The 26,196-nt window shown below is 43.5% G+C and overlaps 1 protein-coding gene across 1 annotated transcript in view; it reads right to left on the bottom strand.

Annotated features, from left to right (window-relative positions):
• Positions 1-26,196, bottom strand: part of CFAP65 (cilia and flagella associated protein 65) — a 122,761-nt gene that overhangs the window by 51,001 nt on the left and 45,564 nt on the right. Inside the window, exons 11-19 of the mRNA XM_077447862.1 lie at positions 23,799-24,164; positions 20,274-20,411; positions 18,427-18,672; positions 15,395-15,619; positions 14,055-14,207; positions 11,288-11,453; positions 5,940-6,068; positions 2,657-2,882; positions 1,937-2,065 (exon numbers count right to left, since the gene is read on the bottom strand). Of these exons, the coding sequence (XP_077303988.1) occupies positions 1,937-2,065; positions 2,657-2,882; positions 5,940-6,068; positions 11,288-11,453; positions 14,055-14,207; positions 15,395-15,619; positions 18,427-18,672; positions 20,274-20,411; positions 23,799-24,164 (1,778 nt within the window). The remainder of the gene's footprint in view (positions 1-1,936; positions 2,066-2,656; positions 2,883-5,939; positions 6,069-11,287; positions 11,454-14,054; positions 14,208-15,394; positions 15,620-18,426; positions 18,673-20,273; positions 20,412-23,798; positions 24,165-26,196) is intronic.

The raw sequence follows: 26,196 nt of genomic DNA, 5'->3' as shown, positions 1-26,196 counted from the left end.
CTAGCCAACATTTGTTGGCGGAAAATCCGACAACAAACGCCTGATGGAGCGTACACACGGGCAGACTTTCCGCCAACAGCCTGACATCCAATATTTCAGAAAATCCAATCCTGTGCACGGGGCTTTAGAGGTGACTGGGGACAGATGCAGCATCGGACTGATGCTGCATCCACCGAGGGGAGTATGATTCAGGAAAAACCCCAAACCCATACTTTTCTCTTAAACAATCACTAGGTCAATATCCTGAAAACACAAAAGGTGATGGTACTAGACTCCCTCACCTAGAGAATGTGTCCTTGGTCTCATACCTGGGTACATGCTCACAGGCCCAAAAAAAAAAAAAAATATGTAAACCCAACATTTCATATTCCTGATTTGTGGCTGCTGTACCGTCCGAAAAAGTATCCTGATCTCTTCGTATCGCTTCCTTTGTGTAAAATCCCTGGTGATCCTGCCAGTCCCTCTGCTTTCCTATCAACCACTTCCCCCAGGTTGACATCATATGACGTTGGGGACTTGACGTGGTGATATCTGAATGATGAGTGCAGCTGTAGGCATCATCCAGTTATCTTTTTTTCAGCAGACAATTCCCTGCAATGTAAAAGCAATCATAGCAGCTGTTTAGCCACTTGATTGCTTCTACAGGCAGCATGAGGGGACGCCCAATACCGATTTAAAGCGTGACATGTTAGGTATCTATTTACGTAACATTATCTTTCACATTACACAAAAGATTTGGGGTAAATACTGCGTTTGTTTTTTAATTCATGAAAGTGTTATTTTTTTTTTTTTTTTTTAATTGCATTTGAAAAATTGGTAAAATAGTGAAAACAGGCCTTCGCGCTACTACTCAAAAATGCAAAAAATAAACAGGGTAAAAGTACCTCTTCAAAAAAACAGTGTATAAAATGGTAAAAATAGAAAAAATAAATATAAATATTCAACAACAAAAGTGCACGTGCAAATATAAGGTGCAAGAAATGCAGCTGAACCTGATAGTATACACAAACTACCCAGCAAAAATGAAAGTGAACAAAAAGTCCTGCGCAAATCAATCAAAAAAAGTCCTTTTAAAGTGCTAAGTGCTGATGAAGTATAAGAAAACATATAAATATATGAAACGTATAGAAAAATGTATGCAACACAAAAAAAGTCTATAAACTGTGATTCACAGGCACCACTGGTGAAAAATTGCAGATGAAAGCAGTAATATAAATCCACGGACTAAAGGCTCTCAGAACTCTCACCTCCAAATAGAAAAATCAGGCACATCAGAAAGAACTGGCCAACTCCACTCCTCGTCTCCAGCCACCAGGGGGGTCCTCCACTGTAGCAGACTATGCAGCGATATTCTCCACAACGGGCCACAAGGGGGCCATATAATGCATATATAATATATATATATAATGCCCTTGTGGCCCGTTGTGGAGAATATCGCTGCATAGTCTGCTACAGTGGAGGACCCCCCTGGTGGCTGGAAACGAGGAGTGGAGTTGGCCAGTTCTTTCTGATGTGCCTGATTTTTCTATTTGGAGGTGAGAGTTCTGAGAGCCTTTAGTCCGTGGATTTATATTACTGCTTTCATCTGCAATTTTTCACCAGTGGTGCCTGTGAATCACAGTTTATAGACTTTTTTTGTGTTGCATAAATTTTTCTATACGTTTCATATATTTATATGTTTTCTTATACTTTATCAGCACTTAGCACTTTAAAAGGACTTTTTTTGATTGATTTGCGCAGGACTTTTTGTTCACTTTCATTTGAAAAATTGCTGCACAAATACCATGTGACAATTTCCCCCCACAAAAAGAGTTGTTTTATCTCAAAAATTATATTGCAGTTATTTTATATGCGCAATTTAGATACAAATAGTGCTTATTAAAATTCAGATTGCATCCTGCTAACAACAGAGTGGGCAATCTTTCAGTGAACTCACCAATTCACAGGTAATACGCCATTATTCTCCAGCAAAAGAACGGCCACAAATGGCTCCGAGCCCACAGGGGCAGCTCCGAAGTTGAAGTCCAGCAAGACTGGGGTGTTTACAGGGGGACATGTGCGAGTGCTGGATGGAAGAAAGACACAAATTCTAAAATGCATCATACTTACTCCTTTATATAGAGACAGAGAGTGCAAGAGAGCGAGAGAGAGAGAGAGAGCGAGAGAATGAGAGAGCGAGCGAGAGAGAGCGCAAGAGAGAGAGCGGGAGAGCAAGAGAGAGCGAGAGAGCAAGAGAGAGAGCGGGAGAGCAAGATGGAGAGCGAGATGGAGAGCGAGAGAGAGTGGGAGAGCGAGATAGAGAGAGCAAGAGAGAGCGGGAGAGCGAGATAGAGAGAGCAAGAGAGAGCAGGAGAGCGAGAGAGAGCAAGAGCGAGCGAGAGGGAGCAGAGAAAGAGAGAGAGGGAGAGCGAGAGAGCGGGATAGCGAGAGAAAGAGAGAGAGAGCGAGAGAGAAAGGGAGAGAGCGTGAGAGAGAGCGCGGGCGAAAGAGAGAGAGCGAGAGAGAAAGAGAGAGAGTGAGAGAGAAAGAGAGAGCAAAAGAGAGAGAGAGTGAGATAGAGAGCGAGAAATAGCGAGAGAGAGCAAGACAGAGAGCGAGAGAGGGAGAGCAAGAGAGAGAGCGAGGACTACTCTCTGTAGCAGACCAACAGCCATACCTGTGTCGAGTGGGAACTCTGTATATTAGCTCTGGAGGTGTGGGGTCACTTTGTAGACAGGAGTTAAGTCTCTCCAGTGAAAAAAGCCTCCATAGCTGAGTCTTGGTGAGGGCGCTGGCACTGCCCACTGAACATGCATCAACCACAGTGAATGTCGGGTAGATTCCCTGTGCTGTCACACTGCACAGAAACTGCTCCCCTGTGACTCTATTTGCAGGATCCAGAGCTAGAAGAAGCAGAAGCAGATATTGTATTTGATTTTGCTGAGTATCTTCACACATTCATGTCTTTGTAGCTATCTGCTATAGAATATCTCCCATATCTATAACTATTATACAATCCCAATTCCAAAAAAGTTGGGACGCTGTGTAAAATCTACAGATAAATAAATGCAATAATTTGCAAAAACATCAAAGGAAACAGATGTGTGGTCCTAGACTGGAATGTTGACCTGGGTCAAGGCAGTTGTACACAGAGTAATACTGCCCCCTTGTGGAAGACAGCAACATGCATCTTGGAGGATGTTTGGGGTAATAACATACCTCCTGGTGATTAGGAAGGTCAGCCCGTATAGCTACAGGTTGTAGCTCTTTGGACAGAGGACTACATGGGTGGGTAGAGGGTGTTTTTGCAGGTTGTGTCTGAGTGTGCTTTAAAATGTAAAGGCCAGCAATGAAAGCTCTTTTTTCTCTTTCTCAATGAGCCAAGCTAAAAGAACAATTAGGAAGTACTTACATAACCCATCATCTCTCCTCTTTTATTTTATATGCTCTGTATTATTCTTTTAGTTTTCTATGTTAGTGTTCTACTTTCTTTGTAAATAAATAAGACCTTTACTTCTTTGAGAATTGTGTTTATTTTTATAGCTAATATTGTTATTATATCATCACCATTAATATTATTAGAGCTTTGATAGACTAGCTAACTATAGAAACAGACAAGATAGTACAGATCCATAATTTAGGTAGGGGGAATCCAAAAATCATCCTCTATATTTAAGAGCATCTTTAGAAAGTCAGAATATCTCAGAAGAAAAGATGGGCAGAGGTTCGCCAATCTGTGAAAAGCTGCGTCTAAAGATTTTCATGTAACAATAATGTTTCTCATCGATAAATTGCAAAGACTTTAAAGTGGTTGTAAACCCTTACAAACCACTTTGACCTACAGGTAAGCCTAGATTAAGGCTTACCTGTAGGTCCAAGAAATATCTCCTAAACCTATATAGTTTAGGAGATATTTGCCCGAGAAAACAGGCACTGCTGTCTACGGCGCATGCGCCGTAGACAGCAGCGTGCAGGCGCACTGAGTGCGGCATTCTCAACGACGGAGCTGCCGCGCGTGTCGGCTCCCGTGCGCATGCGTGGGAGTGACGTCATCGCGGCTTCGCCGAATGACAGCGGTGGAGCTGTCAGACCCCACCAAGAAGATGGATGCGGCGGACTACAGGGGACAGCGGCGACTTCGCTGGCTCCTATGTCAGGTAAGTGACACATAATGGACTACTATGCGATGCATAGTAGTCCATTATGCTTTACCTTTGCAGGGAATGAAAGAGGAAGTAAACTCATCAGGGTTTACTTCCTCTTTAAATCACTGCAGTACTTAATATCATCAAAAGAATCTGGGGAAATCTCTGTGCACAAAGATCAAGGCCGAAACACAATATTGGATGCCCGTGATCTACGGGTCCTCAGACAGCCCTGTATTAACCCATTCCTACCCAGTGTACGCAGATGTGCATACTCGGCTTTCGGGCGTTATACCAGGATGATGCCCGCAGCTGCAGGCATCATCCTGGTACCGTTGTTTAGAGCGGGCGATCGGCTTTCCAAGGATAACAATCGATGCGGGTAAAAGCCATCCGGTTGTTATCACCACCCGGACGTCCCCCCTCCCGCCGCTCTTCCCGGGCCTCCCGGTGGCACAGGAGAGCCGATCGACGATCTGGCTCTTCCGGCGGCTAGTGACAGACTGGAATGACGCCAGAAATGGCTTTGTTCTAGTCTCCTTGATGTAAACACGGAAGCGATGTCACAACGTCACTTCCCGTTTACTCGTCTGCCAATGGAGCCGGATTTTAATAAATATACAGTATTAAGATACACCGTTTTCGGTGATCTGAATACTTTGAAGTGCAAAGGAGGGATTTGGAGTCTTTTAGACCCCGGATCCCTCCATAAAGAGTACCTGTCACCACCTATTACTATTTAAAACACAATTTAATAATATAAATAAAAAAATAAGAAAAAAAAATTTCAAACCACCCACGTCACCGCAAGCTCGTGCAGCAAAGAAAACGCATACGGAAGTCGCACCCGCATATTTAAACGGTGTTCAAATCACACATGTGAGGTATCGCCACGATCGTCAGAGCGAGAGCAATAATTCTAACATTAGACCTCCTCTGTAACTCTAACCTGGTAACCATAAAAAAAAAAATTAACGCATCACCTATGGAGATTTTTAGGTACCATAGTTTGTCACCATTCCACTAGTGCGTGCAATTATAAAGCGTGACATGTTTGGTATCTATTTACTCGGCATAACATCATCTTTCACATTATACAAAAAAATTGGGATAACTATACTGTTTTGTTTTTTTTAATTCACAAAAGTGTCCCCTTTCCCAAAAAAATGCGTTTAAAACACCGCTGCTCAAATACTGTGTGACATAAAATATTGCAACAATCGCCATTTTATTCTCTAGATTCTCTGCTAAAATATATATATATATATATATATATATATATATATATATATATATATATATATATATATATATATAATGTTTGGGGGTTCTAAGTAATTTTCTAGCAAAAAATAGGGATTTTAGCTTTACCAGAAATAGGCTTAGTCATGAAAGGGTTAAACACAGGCATGATTCTGTGATGGGCAAAACTACATTGGCTCAGGAATGCTTCCAGAAATGACTGCCTGTGAACACAGTTCGCCGTGCATGGCAAAGCTAGCTCTATTCATGTTCAGAAGAAGCCATAGCTGTATGTGATCCAGAAATGCCACCGTCATCTCCGGGCCAAATCTCTTTTAAAATGGTCTGTTGCAAAGTGGAAAACTGTTCTGTGGTCAGACAAATCAAAATTTGACATTCTTTTTGGCAACCATAAGCGCCGCATCCTCCAGACTAAAGAGGATATTTGGTTTATTAGTATGAGAAATATGTATACAGCAACGGCTGACAGCAAAAACAGTTCTGGGTCATAACTTGTTCGGTGGCTACGTGCCTATATGACCGGCCAAGGCGAAGGGAAAATAGTGAACTCACCTTTTGGAGAGAGGATGCAATAGCTGATTGTCCAGGTATAGGAGAGTCTGCGGGCCGGGCGGCCTGTTATTCTCACCTTCAGCTTGGTATGGGCTGGTAGCCTCCCTTTACTATGATCAAACTCTAGAGCTATGCAGATATATAAAGAAAACAAAATGAGAATAAGAAAAAGTTATAATTAAACTCCAACCTTTACATGAATCAATAAGGCCCATGTCATCACTACCTAATGATATTTTAGCAAATATTACCCTTTTCTTGTCATGAATATGAATGAATGACTTGTATAGAGCTACCTATGTGAACTGTATCGCCTCAGGGCGCATTTTGCTGCTGGTGTTCATCTGCAGTATAGCGCGGTCCTTTACATACACATATTTGGCCAATTTTTTCGACAGGATGTAATTAACCTACCAACACGTCTTTGGAGTGTAGGAGGAAACTGGGGTACTTGGAGGAAACCCACGCAGGCACAGGGAGAACATGCAAACTCTAGGCAGATGGTGTCGTGGTTGGGATTTGAACCAGTGACCCTATTGCTGCTAGGTGAAAGTGCTACCCACTACACCACTGTGCTGCCCATATTTGATGTTCCTTAGTACTCTCATATGACTTGGGGAATTAAAAATGGCCAAACATGGATCGAAAGTCTGCCGGCCCTGCTGAACTGGCTGAATTTCAATCTATGTATGGGCAGGCTCTTTGTACAGAAGTTGATTTACCGATCAACTTCTATACAACCGCCTGTCAGGGTTTTCCCAATCGATCAGTGTCGCCGGCTACGGCAGCACTGATCAGTGTACTCTGATAGCGGGGAAGACTCCCCACTGCCACAATACCATAGATCAGCCTTTCTCAACCTCTTCAACACAGAGGAACCCTTGAAATAGTTCTCCAGGTTCAAGGAACCCCTGAAAAAAAATACAAATCTACAACTCATGATACATTAGTGTGATGGTCAGTGGGAAGAATGGTCCTTACACTTGTGGTCATTGGGAAGAATTACCTCCTTACAGATAACTAAAAATATCAATGGTGTCAGTGGGAACTTATCTGAGAGGCAGAAATTGCCCAATGCTGAAGGAACCCCTAGCAACCTCTGGAGGAACCCTAGGGTTCCACGGAAACCTGGTTGAGAATCACTGCCATAGATGCTGGTTGAACGAAAAAAAAAAAAAAAGAATAATGCATCAGCTGCCTTTGCAAAAGACTGCAAAGTCTCTGCCTCTTGGTATAATTGTGGGCATTTAATGTCATTAAACTCTGCAGAGAGTTTTCAATCAGATGAACCCTCTCCAGAAGATTTGCACTGAGATGATCAGCACACAGTCTCTGTGCAGCATTTCTAAGCAGAGTCTGTATATGAAATGGGAAAATGTTAGTCCCCTTGTACATATAGGTGTAGATTTACTAAATGCAAATAGACTGTAAATAGTGCAGTTGCTCCAGAGCTTAGTAAATGAGGGGAAGCTCTGCCAACTTCCATCATCCAATCATATGCAAGCAAAATGCAGTTTTTTGTTTTTTTTTCTTTGCATGTGATTGGGTACTCTTTGCAAAGTGAAGCTTAACCTAATTTACTAAGCTCTGGAGCAACTGCACTTGCAAAGTGCATAGTCTGATTGCCTTTAGTAAATTTCCTCCAATGGGCTACACTTACACACTTTACACAGAAACAGTATTTTATAAGTACACTGTAAGGGGTCAATTTAAAAAAGCAATGATATGGCTGTTCAGGTTTATCACACATTTATAAAGCACTGCGGTGTGCTTAGCAATAATGCATTGCACTCCACTGGCTTCAAAGCAGAATAAAAGTGAATGAATGAATGAAGGGGGAATCAGGAGGACATGATCTGTCAAAGTCATATGCACATCTCTTCTGCAATGAAGAAGTTCTCTCTCCTGTGTTAAAGTAGAACAATAAGCTTGCATCATTAAAGTGTTTGTTAAGGCAAAAGTATAAGTCTAAGCCCTCTATGATACTCAGGCATAGCACACTGTATATGTGTTCTCTAAAAATGAGGCTTGTAAATACCTATTTAGAGCCATCTTCAGGCTGGTCACGTGACTTATGGCCACTTTTCAGCTCCGATACATGGCTTCTGCAGGAGGGGCTGAGATTTCCCTCTGACGTCAGCTGGGGAGATCACATGGCGGCTCAGCCCCACCTGCAGAAGCCAAGCCTGGGAGCTGTAAGGTGCCAAACGAGTCACGTGACTGGCCTTCAGATCACTTTAAATAGGTATTTACAAGCCTCATTTTTAGAAAACACATATACAGTGTGCTATGCCGGAGTATCATATAGGGGCTGCCAGTGAACATTTAAAGGTTTGGGATTTATACTAATAGCCATGGGGGGTGGTGACGAAGACACACAACAAGGAGCTGACAGGCAGAGAGGAGGGGGTGAGGGCGATAGAAGAGAGCTGTAAGCAGGCTGTGGATAACAGAGGGCTGTACTCTGACCATGGTGCTCAGCAGCCCTGGTTTTCATGGTCAGTACAGAGAGGGGATACAGGAAATGGCAGGTTCAGGCAGGTTTTTTAACTGTTCAGAGGGGGGGGGGGGGGCAGATTACACATCATAAGCACTGTGCTGTTTAATCTGCTTTAAGGGACCAGGATATCTATTTTTCTTTTGGGTTAAAAAACACTTTAATTGTGTTAGCCAAAAAATGTGTAGCACCCTCCTAGTTAGGTGCTAGGCTGTCTGGTAAATGTAGTTCTTTTTGAGCTGCTCTGTAATCAGTGGAGTAGCCGCTGATTGCTTTGGACTGATCATGGTCACACAAGCTGCAGGTTTCATTGCTTCACCCTTCTGGAAACCTACAGAACATAGCAGTAGAGTAGCCTGAATATTTATGGAGTCTCCGCCAATCCCTGGGAAGGCATGCCCAGTAGGTGGCTGCAGATCACATAAATAGTCTGGGGCTGGAGCAGTCTTGGTTCTTGTCCAGGAGGAGAAGTCCCCAGCCTGGGGAGCTGCTGCCCTCCCTAGAAGCCCAGCTAATACTGGCCAAGAATTATATCGAGGTCCCAGCTATGCTAAAGCTGAGGCGCCTATTCACAAGGAATCTCTAAAGCTAAAAACGTGGGATTTCACCTAGGATCCGGTCTGGAGAGTCCACCAAGGAATTGTCTGCCTAACACAGGAAGGAGGCATCCCAGTACCCAAGGACTCGTGAGTACAGACCTTAATACAAGACTCTCTACTGTTAACTCTCTGGGGTACTAATACTAAGGCTTCCCTGCCTAGGAACATTGCTTACAGTGTTCCAGCGCTGTCTATTTCCTGAGATATTTTTAAAGGGACTAAGCAGAAGCTGCAGAGTGAAGAGTGCCTACTATTACTGTCCAGCGTTCAGAAGTATCCTACAGCTCCCTGCCGTATCCAAGTTATTCAGCAATAAATACAGAAAAGGGCAACCCCTAGACTTTTCATTGAGCCACAGGAGTGAATGCTGCTGAGCGCCCGGCTGCTGCTGAACCAATGAGAGGAACCTGGGCTGAAATCAGCGGCCCTATGGGGGGTGAGCACTACAATTGATATCATGGGCATATTTGTAAAGCAGCAAATGTGACTTCTCCCAAACATTCACTGGTATTGAAACAAGCATTGTCATTTAAAACACATGCATCAGGAAGTTTCACCTGCAGTGAATGTCAGACTTTGTTTTTATAATGAGATATACCTTTTAAACTTTTTTTGTAATTTTGTTCAACCATTATTGCAATTCAGATACCTCAGCAACATTGCAGTACCAGAGGATGAAACCACTTTAAAAAAAAAAGAAAGTTAAAGAAAATGCTTTTTTAAATTTACATAAACTAAAAATCAATAATTTTGGAAGATGCCCTGGCGCAGGAATCTCTCACAAAGACCCTTACCACGCTGTATCAGGTTCTATTGCGCTCCGATTCCCCTAGGATGAACACCCTCTGGGACAAGCGGCGGGCGGACATCCCTGGGTTGGATAGGCAGGATGCTGCTGATCTCCTCTAGGGACCGGCTGATACACACGAAATTTTTACACCGCGTGTATTTTACGCCGCAGAGGCTGCATAGAATTTATCCTCATCGGTCCCCGGAATGCCCCAGGTGTCATTACCCTGAAGGCACTTTTCTACACATGTTTTGGGATTGCCCCCGAATTGCTCAGTTCTGGAGGGATGTTTTCGATTGTATAAATATTCGCCTGCAATTGGCAGTTCCTATGACGCCTGAGTTCGCCCTCCTGGGGATTCAGGAGGATGAACAGCGTCCTCGGTACAGTAAGCTGTTGCTTTCCCTCCTGGTGTTTTACGCCCGGAGGGAGATTCTCCGGCACTGGATATCGTCCACGCCCCCTACGGTGGAATTGTGGGATGCTGCGGTTAATGCTGTCCTCCCCCTATATAAGCTAACTTATCTGGTTAGAGGGTGCCCGCAGAAGTTTGACCGGGTGTGGTTACCTTGGGTGGAACAGTTTTGAATTCTTGGGGTGTTGACGTTGGGCCTCCCCCCTTCCCCCCCCCTTTTTTTTTTTTTTTTTTCCCTTCCCTTCCTCCCCGCCCCCCCTCCTTCCTCCGCATTTGTATTTTTGGTAAGGATATGTTACGGGTCTGTCTGTGAGCCTGTTGTTTAGGACCATTCTCTTTTCATGTAGCTTTGCTGTTCTGGCTCGCTTGTTACGTTATGTTAATTCTGGATATCTTCTGTGCTGTACCAGCCTGCTGTGATGTCTGTATATTGCTTGCTATGTTCTGTCTTCTCAATAAAACCAACCGTGTTGTTAAAAAATCAATAATTTTTATAAGCAAAGTAGAGTAACATAAACCACGGATAAAATTATATGTGAACCCTCACCTTGTAAAACAACCCATTCAGTTTAACATAGAAATGAAAGGCAAAACATTTGTGTACAGATAAAAAACAAATTATAAATACCTTTTTTTCTCTCTCTTTTTTTTTTTTATCACATAGCCTCTGTTCCCAGCTGAATAAGAGGCCTAGAGAGGTGGGGGTGGATAAACAACAGTCCACTGATCTTCCCAGTGAATGGCTGTGCAGGGGGGCCTGCCATCAGAAGTCTTGGCCAATGGAGGACAGGCAGACTGATCTCTCGGCACAGCCAGAACACTGACCACACAGGGATGGATTTGCTCTAATGCTTAGCATGGTTGGTTTGCAATGGGAAAGCAGGGGGACTGGCAGGAACACCAGGTATATCACACAAAGAAAGCAATACAAAGAGAACAGGATCATTTTTAACAGAAGTACATGATACTACAGGCATATATCAGAAATATGAAATGTTAGGGTAAAAAATGATTTAAGTACACAATGCCTAAAAATAAGGTATTCACCTATTGGGTCGTTAATGACCTCGTCCGGGTCACATGGCCCAATGATCTCCTGCTTGGCGCTCAGCGTATATTCCAGGGTGCAGTTCCCATCATTTGATAGAACCAGATCATGTGACTGGAAACTGCCAACCAAAATGTTGCCTAAATCCAGGAGCTCTTGCTGAGTCTGAGAAAAAAAAAAAGAAAAAGTTAACAAGGGGGCACTCTTTACGCCTAGGGGAAAAGAGATTTCATCTCCAATACAGAAAGGATTCTTCACAGTAAGAGCTGTGAAAATGTAGAATAGACTCCCTCCAGAATTGGTTCTGGCCAGCTCAGTAGATTGCTTTAAGAAAGACCTGGATTCTTTCCTAAATGTACAAAATATAACTGCGTACTAACATTTACAGGTAAAGTTGATCCAGGGAAAATCCAATTGCCTCTTTGATAGAGACAGAATATCATCCAAAAATTCAGAAAAAATATATGATACAAATGTTATAAATCCAGTTGCAGTTCAGTGAGTAAAATAAGTATTTGATTCCCAAGCAAAATATGACTTAGTACTTAGTGGAGAAACCCTTGTTGGCAACCACAGAGGTAAGACGTTTCTTGTAGTTGGTGACCAGGTTTGCACACATCTCAGGAGGGATTTTGGTCCACTCTTTACAGATCTTCTCTAAATCCTTAAGGTTTCTTGGCTGTCTCTTGGCAACTCAAAGTTTCAGCTCCGTCCATAAATTTTCTACAGGATTAAGGTCTGAAGACTGGCTAGGCGACTCCATGACTTTAATGTGCTTCTTCTTGAGCCACTCCTTTGTTGCCTTGGCGGTATGTTTTGGGTCATTGTCATGCTGGAAGACCCATCCACGACCCATCTTCAGTGTTCTGGCTGAGGGAAGAAGGTTCTCATCCAAGATTTTACAATACATGGCCCCGTCCATTGGCCCCTTAATGCGGCAAAGTCAACCTGTACCTTTAGCAGAGAAACTGCCCCAAAGCATAATGTTTCCACCTCCGTGCTTGACTGTAGGGATGGTGTTCTTCGGGTCATAGTCAGCATTTTTCTTCCTCCAAACACAGCGAGTCAAGTTAATGCCAAAGAGCTCAATTTTGGTCTTCTCTGACCACAGCACTTTCTCTCAATCCTTCTCTGAATCATGTAGATGTTCATTGGCAAACTTCAGATGGGCCTGTACATGTGCCTTCTTAAGAAGGAGGACCTTGCGGAGGACCTGCAGGATTTCAGTCCATGGCGGTGTATTGTGTTACCAATGGGTTGTTTGGTGACTGTGGTCCCAACTGCCTTGAGATCATTCACAAGCTCCTCCCGTGTAGTTCTGGGCTGATCCCTCACTTTTCTCATGATCGTCCTCACCCCATGAGGCGAAATCATGCATGGAGCTCCAGACAGAGGGCGATTGATGGTTATTTAGTATTTCTTCCATTTGTGAATAATGCCTCCAACACTTGTCTCCTTCTCACCAAGCTTCTTGCTGATGGTCTTGTAGTCCATTCCAGCCTTGTACTGGTCTACCATCTTGTCCCTGTCATCCTTTGACAGCTCTTTGGTCTTGCTCATGATGGTGAGGCTTGAATGGAAGAAAGATTCTGTGGACAGGTGTCTTTTATACGCATAACGAGTTGTCGCTAGGAGCACCTTCTTAAATTGACAAGATTAAGGGGATCAAATACTTATTTTATTCACTGAACTGCAACTCAATTTATAACATTTGTATCTTAAATTCGAAATCCGGAAATTGAAAAATTCTGAAATGTTATATTTCTGAATTTCATATTGCCGAAATTTAAAATTTCCTTGTTTCAAATTTCTCACATTTCGAATTTCTGAACTATAGACTTTCGAATTTCCAAAATTCAGAAATTTCGAATTTCTGAACTATAGACTTTCGAATTTCCAAAATTCTGAAATTCGGAATTTCGAAAATTCGGAAATTTGGAATTTCAGAAATTCAACATTTCGGAGATTCGAAATTCAGAAAATTTCAGAAATTGGAAAAATTCTGAAATTCGAAATTATGAATTTCGAAAAACTCAAAAATTTTGAAATTTGAAAATCCAAAAATAAGAATGAAAATCTGAATATTTTGAAAACACAAAAATCTGAAATAATAACTAATAATAAATATGAAATTATAGGTATTGGAATTTCCTTTCAAATTTGGCTGTTTGTGAATGTAACGAATTTATCCCACATTACGAATTATCCATAATAACAAATGCCGTATCTAAACGAATGGAACATAACAATGTAATAATAATAAATAACAATAATAAGAAAACCTTTTTATTATTATTTATTATTATTAATCTGTTCCACTCCATTTGATTAGATGCGGCATTCGTTATTTCGGATAAGTCGCAACTTCAGATAAATTTGTATTCTTTACGTTCACAAACAGCCAAATTTGAAAGGAAATTCCAGTACCTATAATTTAATAGTTAGGTATTATTTTGAATTTTACTGATTTTCTTTTTTTCAGATTTTAGAATTTTCAGATTTTCAAATTTCTGAATTTCCGAGTTTTCGAATTCTGAAAATCCAAATTCAAAAATTTGTACAATTCGGAATTCGAAAATTCAGAAAATTGAAATTCGAAAATTTGGAAATTCGAAATATGGAAAATATGGAAATTCAGAAATCCGAATTTTCGAAAAAAGCAAAAAAAACAAATGAAACGAAAATGAAAACACATTTTTTGGTCAGTGCACATGTCTAATATACAGTAGATGTCATCATCACTAGTTCCATTATAGCTGTACTTACTGACAATGTCCCCCTGCAGCCCTCTCCAGTGATACGCAGGGTGTAACGACGTCTCGATACAGGCTCGGAGGAATCATCCGCTGGCCAAGACAGTACCGTAGCTTTAATAAAGTAATTTCTTTCATCTTGTGGAACAAATGACCAAGTCTGTGACTGCCAGGGACAAAATAGATCTTGTCTTATTTCAGATGAAAAACAAAATATTCTATACCCCCCCCCCCCCCCCCATCATATATGATGATTCTTCTGTCTGCGTATTTTCATTTCATGAAATGTGCTGACCTATTCCACCGAACTTCAGAGAGATCAGCCCGTCCCCTCCAAAATGAGCTTACAGAATTATGTCCACATCCCAGTATACCAATTATAGCAGTTTAATCCCTTCCCACCGCTGCCTCCTGGCCCTTATTTTCTAAATGTCAGGAGGAGGAGGCGGGCATTCCCGTCATGTTACCGCTGTGATTGGCTGTCACAGCAGTTGCATGATCGGAACGCTCCTGATCGCAAGTATGCATAGGGAGCTTTCTGACACCCACTGGTAACTGTTGTAGGCACTAGAGCTAAATATATGCAATCGGTCGGGCGGGAAGAGGTTAAGTAATATACAACAATCAGCCATAATATTATGACCCCTGACATGTAAAGTGAATAACTTTGGGGCTGTTTTATTAACAACTAGCCGATCGCCCGCCGCAGTTTTACTGCAGCAAGGTGGCACGGCCACGTGAGTCAACATATCTGTACGTCCCTTCCTGCACTAGCCCGTGTGGCCAGAGGGGGAGCTAATCAGTGGGTCTGGCAGCCCCGATGTCCACCCCCCCCCCCCCCCCCCCTTCGATCGTTCTCAACAGAGGCAGAACGGGGATCTGCCTATGTAAACAAGGCAGATCGCTGTTCTGACAGGGGAGGAAATAGAGATCTTGTCTTCCTGCTAAGCAGGAACACAGGGCAGCACAGTGGTGTAGTGGTTAGCACTCTCACCTAGCAGTAAGCAGGGTTGCTGGTTCGAATCCCAACCAAAACACCACCTGCCTGGAGTTTGCATGTTCTCCCTGTGCCTGTGTGGGTTTCCTCCGAGTACTCTGGTTTCCTCCCACACTCCAAAGACATGCTAGTAGGTTAATTGGATCCTGTCTATATTGTTCCTAGTACTGTATGTATGAATGTCAGTTAGGGATCTTAGAGTGTAAGCTCCTTGAGGGTAGGGACTGATGTGACTGTATATGTAAAGCACTGCGTAAAATGACGGCACTATATAAGCTGATTGATGTATGGTATCCTAACTAATGTACAGCAGTATTTTAAAAGATGGCATGTGCACTATGTGCTGTCTGACTTACCAAGGTCTCATTTGGTCTAATAATCCCCTTGCAGGGACTGACTGAGATATGGGATAGGTCGGCTTGCGGAATCTTCCACTCGAAGTGCAGCGGGACTCTGCAGCAGTTCTTCACAGAGTAGGAGCTCTCAGACTCTGTCCCCACATAGGTCGGTTTAAAGTAAAGTCTTCCCTCCTTTTCTAGGTCGAGTTCAGGGGTTTCAGCTCTACAAAACAGAACAATGTCCTTCCAGACAGAAGAAAAAAAAAATCAGCAAAACTGCAATCAGGAATCAGTCAGTCAGTCAGTCTTATGCACAGTCTTTAACACGGGGCAAAAGGAGCAGCTGCCCCGGGCCCAGCCATTGTTTTGGGGCCCAAAGCAGCTGCCCGTAAATAGTTGATAAGTGGATTTCGCTATCACTCAGGATTTGAGGGGGAAATTGAATGTTGGGCGTGCTAGTGATTTGTTGGGCGTTTTATCTGCAGCCTGTGTGGTGATTGGTCAGCTTGGTGAGGTAAACCTTGTCCAGGGAGAGCGCCTATCAGTCCTGGGCACAATAACACCAGCCCCCTGTCTCTCACTATGTCCGACAAGCCGCAGACCATCAGCCCACTGAAGAAATTCTTCGCCGGAGGGTTCGGCGGGCTGTGCCTGGTTTTCGTCTGACTTTCTCTGGACACTACTGAGGTGAGACCACAGCTGGGGGAGGCAATGCAGGGGTCTGTGTAAGGGAGGGGAAGGGGGTACTGTCTAATGATGGGGGTAGTATGAGGGAGAGGGTCCCGTGTAATAATGGGGTAGTATGGGGAAGAGGGTCCTGTGTAATGATGGGGGTAGTAGGAGGGTCCCGTGTAATGATGGGGGTAGTATTAGGGTCTCATGTAATGATGGGGGTAGTATGAGGGTCCCGTGTAATGATGGGGGTAGTATGGGGAAGATGGTCCTGTGTAATGATGGGGGTAGTATGGGGAACAGGGTCCTGTGTAATGATGGGGGTAGTATGAGGGTCCCATGTAATGATGGGGGTAGTATGAGGGAGAAGGTCCCGTGTAATGATGGGGGTAGTATGGGGAAGAGGGTCCCATGTAATGATGGGGGTAGTATGGGGAAGAGGGTCCTGTGTAATGATGGGGGTAGTATGAGGGTCCCATGTAATGATGGGGGTAGTATGAGGGAGAGGGTCTCGTGTAATGATGTCGGTAGTATGAGGGTCCTGTGTAATGATGGGGGTAGTATGGGGAAGAGGGTCCTGTGTAATGATGGGGGTAGTATGAGGGTCCCATGTAATGATGGGGGTAGTATGAGGGAGAGTGTCCTGTGTAATGATGGGGGTAGTATGGGGAAGATGGTCCTTTGTAATGATGGGGGTAGTATGGGGGAGAGGGTCCTGTGTAATGATGGGGGTAGCATGAGAGATAGGGTCCCATATAATGATGGGGGTAGTATGGGGGAGAGGGTCCCGTGTGATGGGGGTAGTGTGAGGGAGAGGGTCCTGTGTAATTATGGGGGTAGTGTGAGGGAGAGGGTCCCGTTTAATGATGGGGGTAATAGGAGGGAAAGGGCCCCCTGTAATGATGGGGGTAGTATGAGGAAGAGGGTCCCGTGTAATGATGGGGGTAGTATGAGAGAGAGGGTCCCGTGTAATGATGGGGGTAGTATGAGAGAGAGGGTCCCATGTAATGATGGGGGTAGTAGGAGAGAGAGGGTCCCATGTAATAATGGGGGTAGTATGAGGGAGAGGGTCCCATGTAATGATGGGGGTAGTATGAGAGAGAGGGTCCCATGTAATGATGGGGGTAGTATGAGAGAGAGGGTCCCATGTAACGATGGGGTTAGAATGAGAGAGAGGGTCCAGTGTAATGATGGGGGTAGTATGAGGGAGGGGGTCCCATTTAATGATGGGGGTAGTATGAGGGAGAGGGTCCCCTGTAATGATGGGGGTAGAATGAGGGGGAGGGTCCCGTGTAATGATGGGGGTAGTATGAGGGAGAGGGTCCCATGTAATGATGGGGGTAGTATGAGAGAGAGGGTCCCATGTAACGATGGGTTTAGAATGAGAGAGAGGGTCCTGTGTAATGATGGGGGTAGTATGGAGGAGGGGGTCCTGTGTAACGTGAGAGTAAAATTACATGGGGGAAGAGGCCAAAAAAAATGTTTGCCCAGGGTCCAATCAATAGTAAAGAGGCCCTTCCCTTTCATACAGGTACTGCTGATTTTGTCCCCAGCTGTGTTTTGCTGTTATTATTGCATTGGTATACTCATAATGCATTGGTGCAGGCAGGATGCTGTGTGCTTTACCTGCAGAGCTCCCATGGGATGGTACAGACTGGGAACCTGCAGAAAGGTAAGGAATAGCAGACAACAGGGGCCAACTTCAAGCATTTAAGCTGAAGTGTAATGCATGCTTATAATACCTTCCATTGTTCCCCTTCCCCTCCCTGCATCAACATGAAATTCATTTTTTTCAAACCAATCATTTTGTGCTCAAGAAATACATCTTTTTGGAACCCAGTGGCATGATCACTGGGTCCCTCTGCTCATCTTTGCTTTACAGCAAGTTCAAATTTGTTGGAAGGGGCCAGTAGGCTCCTATAAATGTCTAAGCATCCTGACTCAAGCATAATATGAAAGAACACATTATGGCATCCATTTAGATGTGTATCCCTGATGGGCACTGGGTGCTGAGGGCTTTAGCTGTGCAATTTGCGGATCAATTGCCTGATTACACTATAATAGCGTGTGATCAAGCAACTGATCAGCAGATTGCACAGCTAAATTATGAAGCATTCAGTGGCCAGCAGGAATGCACGTGGAAAGGGATGTACAGTACTGGTGCCAGTCCTAAGGATCATGCTCACACATGGTAAAAAGCAAAAACGATTGATGGCTAATAGTTGTTATAAAACTATCACAACTATCATAAATCAATCCTGCCGCTGTGGTGAGTGAATATGACTGCCCAATGGGCATATCTGGTATGGTGAGGACAGTATCACTTTAAATTATATTTTTCAAAAGTCTGCCTCTATCCAACAGAAAATGATTCTTACCTGAGTGAAGTCCGTACTGTAATTGAGCTTCAGTGGTAGAGTCTTCCTTATCAGTCCAGTCTCTTGAGGGCTGGTCCTTACCAGCAATACTTGATGAGATCCGGGTACCAGGTGACCAGAGGCTGGCTTCACCTGGACATTGGGGCAGCTCTTCTGGTCTATGACATAAGTCATTATCATGGAGCCTGTGTTCTTTATTAGCAAACTGCGATTTGTGTGCTCATCTTGTCTCGCTGGTGGAAAAACCTACAACACATATGATTGATGTAGTTATTGTAGTAGGGTATATGGCATACTGAAATAATGTATACAGCATACAGATACCATAGGGTAGCACAGTAGCTTAGTTGTTACAGCTTGCCTTGCAGGACTAGGACCCTTGGCTCATATCAATATCTGCATGGAGTTATGTGTACTCCCTGTGCTTGCGTGGGTTTCCTCCAGGTACTCTGGTTCCCTCCAATACACCAAAGGCATACTGGTAGGTTAATTGGCTGCTATATAAAATGGCCCTAATATGTATAGGTATGCATATTAGATAGGGACCTTTGATGGTAAGCTACTTGAGGGCAGGTACTGGTGTGAATGTACAAAATGTAAAGCTTTTGCGTAAATTATCAGAGCTATATAAATACCTATAACAAATAAATCTAACATACTGTACTAGTGTGTATAACCGGGATGGGATCCTGAACACATCCCTGCTTTGCTGGCCCATCCCACCAGCCTCCACCGCTCTCTTCTTCACTGCAGAGCAGAGTGCGGGAGGCAGCACTGTATTGGATGGAGAGCGGGAGCTGCTGGAATTAACTTCAAAGTTAACAAGCAGGTGATTGGTTGCTAGGACGTTGGGCGGTATTTGCAACAAATCACCAGCTTTTTAGGTAGGAGAGTGCTACCTACACACTGGTGTGTGTTTGTGTGGGGGATGATGTGAAGGGGGCAAAGGACACTGCTGGGGGTGGGGGCAGAAAACATAGCTACGGGGACCAGAGGACACTACTGTTGGGGGGGGGGGGGGCAGAGGACACTACTGTGGGAGAGGGGGGGGACAGTGGTATGACAAACGCTCCGACATTAGGAGCTCATGTCGCAAGACGTGTGAAAATCAATGTTTCCCTATGGGAGCCTTCTTAACTGGTCCGACTATGAAAATGCTCCTGAACTACTTTTGTCCAACTTTGATCCTACTTCAGCTCACTGAATATCACTGAAGTCGGATCAAAGTCAGATCGCCATCCTAACTGACCCGACGAGGATCTTGAGGGGGAACTCCATGCCAAATGAAAAAAAAATCCCGGCATGGGTTCCCCTTCAAGGGCATACCAGGCCCTTCGGAACCTCCACGCCCAAAAAAATGGCATTGGGGTTTCCCCCAAAATCCATATCAGACCCTTATCCGAGCACAGAGCCCGGCAGGTCAGGAAAGGGGGTGGGACGAATGAGCGCCCCCCCCCCCCCCCGAACCATGACAGGCCACAACATGGGGGTGGTGGGAGCTTTGGGGCGGGGGGAACCTGATATGGGTTTTTGGGGGTTTCTCTTAAAATCCATACCAGACCGAAGAGCCTGGTATGCTCCTTGAGGGGGAACCCATGACGTTTTTTTTTTTACATTTTGCATGGAGTTCCCCCTAAAGATTCATAGCAGACACAGTGCCTGGTATTGTCGGGGATCAAAGTCGGATCCCTGTTCATTGAAGTCGGATGCATGTTGGACTTCAAGTCGCAGGGCAAAGTCAGATCCAAAGTAGTACGACTGTTGTGTCATAACAGTGTGAACCCGGCCTGAGGGTAGATGTAGCACATACTGTATAACATTTTACTCAGAGACTTTTCAGCTCTTACCATGCGAGGAGAATCCAGAATACAGCTGGGTACAAAGTGCTCCTGTCCTAACTCAAAGGTGTGTCCTCTCACCCGTAGGGTAATGCACCAAGGGGGGCACACAGTGGCGTCTTTCACATTACGATAATCCCGCAGAACCTGTGAATAAAAGGTTGATTCTCCAAATATGAATGATGATGGTGCTAATGGTCCACGAGAACGTGTAGTAGTTTTGTACATATTTTCATTATCTTTTAAAGTATATGACTAATTATGTGTTTGTACCACCCACCAATGATGCCACATTTGGAGGCAGATTGATGACAGCCTGGGCTCAGAGAAAGTGGGTTAAATGACATTGAATGATTCAACCCAAAAGACTGACAGACAGCTCATTCAATCTACTTCCTCTGAGCCCAGATTGTCCTGGACCAGCCCCAGAAGTGAATGAACTATGAGAGGAGAAGCAACAAAATGATGAGCTCATCTCTCTGTCACTCTGCTTTCTCCTCCTATAAGCATACTTCTTGTCAGCACATAAACCGATTGGCTTCTTGCGCTGTTTCTTCTTCTCATATTCAAGTTCTGCTGTAGTTGTTGAGTTCAGCTTTAATGTGATACTAAAGTCTCAGTTTTTTTACGTATAAAAACTAGACATGTGCATTCGTTTTCGTCCGAATGCATTTTCGTCCGAAATTCAGGTATTTACGTTATTGTTTTAACAAACGATAACGAAAGTGCAGAATCCGAAAAACGAAAGACCCGACACAAATAAATGCTTGATTTTCGTTTTCGTTGTGACAACAGTTCGATATAGAATAGGAGATTCGACATGACACTGACAATAACAATCTGTGTCTATCTAACCTGTGGTGGAATGTGCCTAACCTTAACTCTATTAGTCCAGGATTATTCTACATAAAGAGAAAAGATTCGACATATAGAGAAAATTTTCGACAGAGAGAGAAAAGATTCGACAGAGAGAGAGAAAAGATTTGACATAGAGAGAAAAGATTCGACAGAGAGAGAAAAGATTCGACAGAGAGAGAAAAGATTCGACAGAGAGAGAAAAGATTCGACAGAGAGAGAAAAGATTCGACAGAGAGAGAAAAGATTCGACAGAGAGAGAAAAGATTTGACATAGAGAGAAAAGATTCGACATAGAGAGAAAAGATTCGACATAGAGAGAAAAGATTCGACATAGAGAGAAAAGATTCGACATAGTGAGAAAAGATTCGACATAGAGAGAAAAGATTCGACATAGAGAGAAAAGATTCGACAGAGAGAGAAAAGATTTGACATAGAGAGAAAAGATTCGTCAGAGAGAGAAAAGATCGCTGCTGGAATTGGGTGGGGGAAGTAAAATAAAAATAATGATGATGATGAATGTTATTGGCTGATTGTAACCAAAGAGGAGGAGCAGTAAAATAGCTATTATTATAGATTCTATAGTATAGATTGAGATTCTATATAGATTCTATATACCCTATCTTGTTACCTGTCTGATCAGTGATCACTATCACCAGTCCATTTTCTGTTTGAACTATATACATTCAACATGAACGACAAATATTCGACAAAGCAGCGAAAAACACACAAACGTCAAATCTTTGGCTTATGGTGTTTGTTGAAACTTCTAAGAAGATTCAACGGAGCAGCTAAACTATACGGAGCCATAAAGTTTAGCTGCTCCGTCGAATCTTCTTTGAACATTCGACAGACACCATAAGCCTTCAATGACAGATTTGACCTTAATTCATTTGGATTTTCGGACGAATTTTTTACGAAAAACAAAATAAATAACAACGAATTTCGGGAGTAACGAAATAAATGTATTTTTCGGATGAAAACGAAATTCCAAAACAAAATATTTCAGTGTGCATATGTCTAATAAAAACAACAAACATGTCATACTTACCTGCTCTGTGCAGTGGTTTTGTACAGAGCGGCCCCGATCCTCTTCTTCTCTGGTTCCTCGCTGGAGCTCCTGGTCCCTCCCTCCTGCTGAGTGTCACCACAGCAAGCAGCTTGCTATAGGGGGCACCTGTGTGTCCATTCAGATATGGAGCCACGGCTTGGCCTCGCCCGTCTCTCTCCTCATTGGCTCACTCACAATGATTGACAGCAGCGGGAGCCAATGCTGTATCAACCAATGAGGGACAGTTGAGACTCTCATGCAAAATCATTGGATTGAGATGGGGGGGCTGCTGCCCACAGAAGGTTTTTTTATCTTAACGCATAGAATGCATTAAGATAAAAAAAACTTCTGACTTTAGAACCACTTTAGCCATTTTCCATCCTTAGGTCGTATATACTGTATAACACTTCAGGATCAAGTGGTCATACTAGGATCATGGCTGCAAAAAGATCCTAGTTTCTTTTTTGTCAGCCAACAACTGGCTTCCCAGTTAAAGTGATCCGAGCAGCTATATAGCCACCCAATCACTTTTACAGCAGTCAGAAGTCCCGCCTCCTGCTGCCATTCCAGGGCTCTCCTGTTCCACTGGGGACCCTGGGACTCCTGTAAATGGTTGGATCGGCTGCACTTCGAGGAAAAGGAGGAACATTCATTCTCCGATCTCCTCTGTCATAAATGAAGGTAGCAGCAACAAGGATTTTGTTACTTCTGGTTTCAGTTCGGTGTTTCCCTGGCTGGTACTGGAAGCAGCCAATCAAACAGATCTTTCTTTGATTGGCTGCCTTGGGGGGGCAGCAGAGGGAATAAGGGGTCTTATAGACTCCTGATTTCTCCATAAAAGAGTGCCTGTCACTGCCAAAGCTATCACATGGGATGATGTTCACTGGTGATAGCAATAAAGTTGATTGGAAAAAAAAAAATAATAATAATAATTTAATTAAAATAAATAAAACAAATTTAAATCACCCTCCTCCCCCAATCACATGCAAGCACGCACACAGGTCCTGCATGCATATGTGAATAGTGATTGCACCACACATGTGAGGTATCACCACGAAAGTCAGAATGAGAGCAATAATTCTAGTGCCAGAGCTCGTTTAACTCTAAACTAGTAAAATGTAAAGGCTTTTAAAGCATCACCTATTGATAATTTTGGATACCGTCGTTTGTCGACATTTCACAGATTGCACAACTTTAAATGGAGCACAGTTGAGCAGCAGTTTATCTTTTAGATCTGGTCAGATCTATTTTATACCCGGGGATTGATTGCTCCTGCCTGTCTCTGGAAGAAGCTTCTGGAAATAGAATAGGAGGATCAATCCCAGGGCTATGAATACTTATCAGACCTAAGCCAATCCCTGAGAGGAGGTGCACAGAAGGTATTGCTAGGGGGAAGATAAGTGTTTGGGAGGCTCTGTTCAGAGCTCTCTGGAGCCTATGCCTTGAGAGGCAGCCTGTGTTACTGAAGGCATCTATTGGTGGAAAGGAATTACTGCAAGAGACAGCTCTGGATTGACAGTGAATAATGCAACAAAAGCTGCTTTTTATTTTTACTTTTTATCAGTTTAAAACTTGTGAGTTTGGCAAGGTTTATTCTACTGTAGTTCTGCTTTTCTCACTTAGCTCACCTTGTAGTAGATGAAGCCCTCCAGTTCTGCCTCATACAAAGTATTTATCTGTGAGGGTTGGAAGACCACTCTGAAGGAGGTGGACTTTAGCGGTGGGATGTCGGTGACTTCTGGGGTGACTCGGAATGGGCTGTGAGGTTTGCAGGTCCACATGACAGTCACTTTCCCCTTAGTACGATTGGTCAAGGACAGAGGAAGAGGTTCGGGTAACATTTCTTGTGTGCGTCCCACACATCGGCCAAAATCAAAGTCTCTGGTGTTGGCTGTAATATGTGATAACAATGTAGAGTCCTCATGGCTGAAGTCATCATTGAAGTATTCAGATGCAGCATCAGGAAGGGGGTGTTTCTCTGGAGTGCCATCAAGCTAAAAATAACCAAACATTCAGTTTACTTTCATTACTTTCAAAATAAATTTCATTAAAAATTTTGTTTTAATAGAGTTCCTTTACAAATGCAGTGGAACCTTGGTTTACGAGTAACGCGGTTAAAGAGCATTTTGAAAGACGAACAACTTTTTTTTTTTTTTTTTATTCTGGCATGGTTTGTGAGTGTTGTCTCGCAAAACGAACAGAATTCAAGCTAATGGGGTGTGCAGTACTGTATTTGGCCAGAGGTGCGGGGGCACCGGTGACACTTGGAATGGTTCAGAGCCATTCGGAAATACTCAGAATCACTCGAAAATACTTAACACTCGAAAAAACTCCATTCCCGAGTGTTTCCGAGCCTTTTTGAGTTTTTTCCGCGTTCAGCCGAGCTGTCACTGAGTATTTCTGAGGCTCTCCAGTGCCACCCCCACCTCTGGCCACATGTGGTATTGCATGCAATAGAAGTCAATGCGGAACAAATTATTTTAGTTTCCATTGACTTCTATGGGGAAACTCGCTTTGCTATGCGAGTGCTTTGGATTACAAGCATTCTCCTGGAACGGATTATGCTCATAATCCAAGGTTCCACTGTAAAATGTCTGTATAGATACATATGGGAAGATTTACTAAAACTGGAGCACTCAGATTCTGGTGCAGTTGTGCATGGTAGCCAATCAGCTTCTAACTTCAGCTTGCTCAATTAAAGTAGTTGTAAACTTCAGACATGAAATATGAACAAAGCACATCCCTCTATCTATAGCAGGGGTCTGCAAACTGTGGCCCTGGGGCCGGATGCAGCCCTTTGCTTGATTTTATCTGGCCCTTGGGGCACTATTCCACCCACTGACTCCAACAATGGAGCATCATTCCTGCCATTGACACCAACAGTGGGGCACAATTCCTTCCACTGACACCAACAGTGTGGCACAATTCCTTCCATTGACACCAACAGTGTGGCATAATTCATCCCACTGACACCAATGACGGGGCACAATTCCTTCCACTTACACCAACAGTGGGGCACAATTCCTTCCACTGACACCAACAGTGGGGCACAATTCCTTCCACTGACACCAACAGTGGGGCACAATTCCTTCCACTGACACCAACAGTGAGGCATAATTCCTTCCACTGACACCAACAGTGTGGCACAATTCCTCCCACTGACACCAACGACGGTGCACTATTCCTTCCACTGACACCAACGATGGGGTACTATTTTCTCCTAATTACAATTTTTGGGCAATGTTTACTTCTAGTGAAAGTAGGTCATTTTCTTCTATGACTTCTCAGAGTCCAGTTCCCCTAAAGTCTGAAAGATAGTTTGTAGACTCCTGCTCTATAGTGTGTACTTGTCTCAATCCAGAGCACTAATTGTCATTTCTGCCTGCTGCTTCGTTCCTCTGCTTGTTTCATCTCTGTTCATTACCTGTGGCCAGTCACTTAACTTGATATATGAAAGGGTTTACAACCACTTTAAGCTTTGACAATAAAACCTGGAAGCTAATTGGTTTACTTGCAGAGTTGCACCAGATTTAGCACTCTCCCGTTTTAGTAAATCTCCCCTATAGCGTTAGGTGAAATTATACTCTATGCATCTGATAAACATGGGATCACAATGGCTAGTTCTTCTTTAGTCTGACATATATCCATGAAATTGCACTAGTTTTGGTTAGACTGGAGAGGGAATAGAACAACCGTCAGTTTTTATAGCCATCTGTACCCCCTTATGGGGATTCTTCCTCTCTATTTGTCCAGTTTACCATTATCATCAAGAGTGAAAGTGAAAGAAAATCCCCAATTTTGGGTTGTCACATCAGAACTAGAATAGAGGGGGGATTACCTCACTTTGGAGGGATTTCCTCTTACTTCCTGTTTTGGCTATGGGACAGGAAGTGAAATCTCCCCAATGGGACACAGATGGCAAATAAATAATCTAGCCAACAAAAAAAAAAAAAGGCTCCCTTTAGTTTTACTTTAAGGGCTAGTTTACACTCGCTTCAAAACATGACTTTGGACAAGCTTTGTTAA

Source organism: Lithobates pipiens, unplaced genomic scaffold (genome assembly GCF_037356315.1).
Source record: "Lithobates pipiens isolate NorthernLeopardFrog02 unplaced genomic scaffold, aLitPip1_a1.2 Scaffold_22, whole genome shotgun sequence".
Lineage (NCBI taxonomy): Eukaryota > Metazoa > Chordata > Amphibia > Anura > Ranidae > Lithobates > Lithobates pipiens.
The sequence above is the reverse complement of the archived record's forward strand: the minus strand, read 5'-3'. Positions and strand labels throughout refer to the sequence as shown.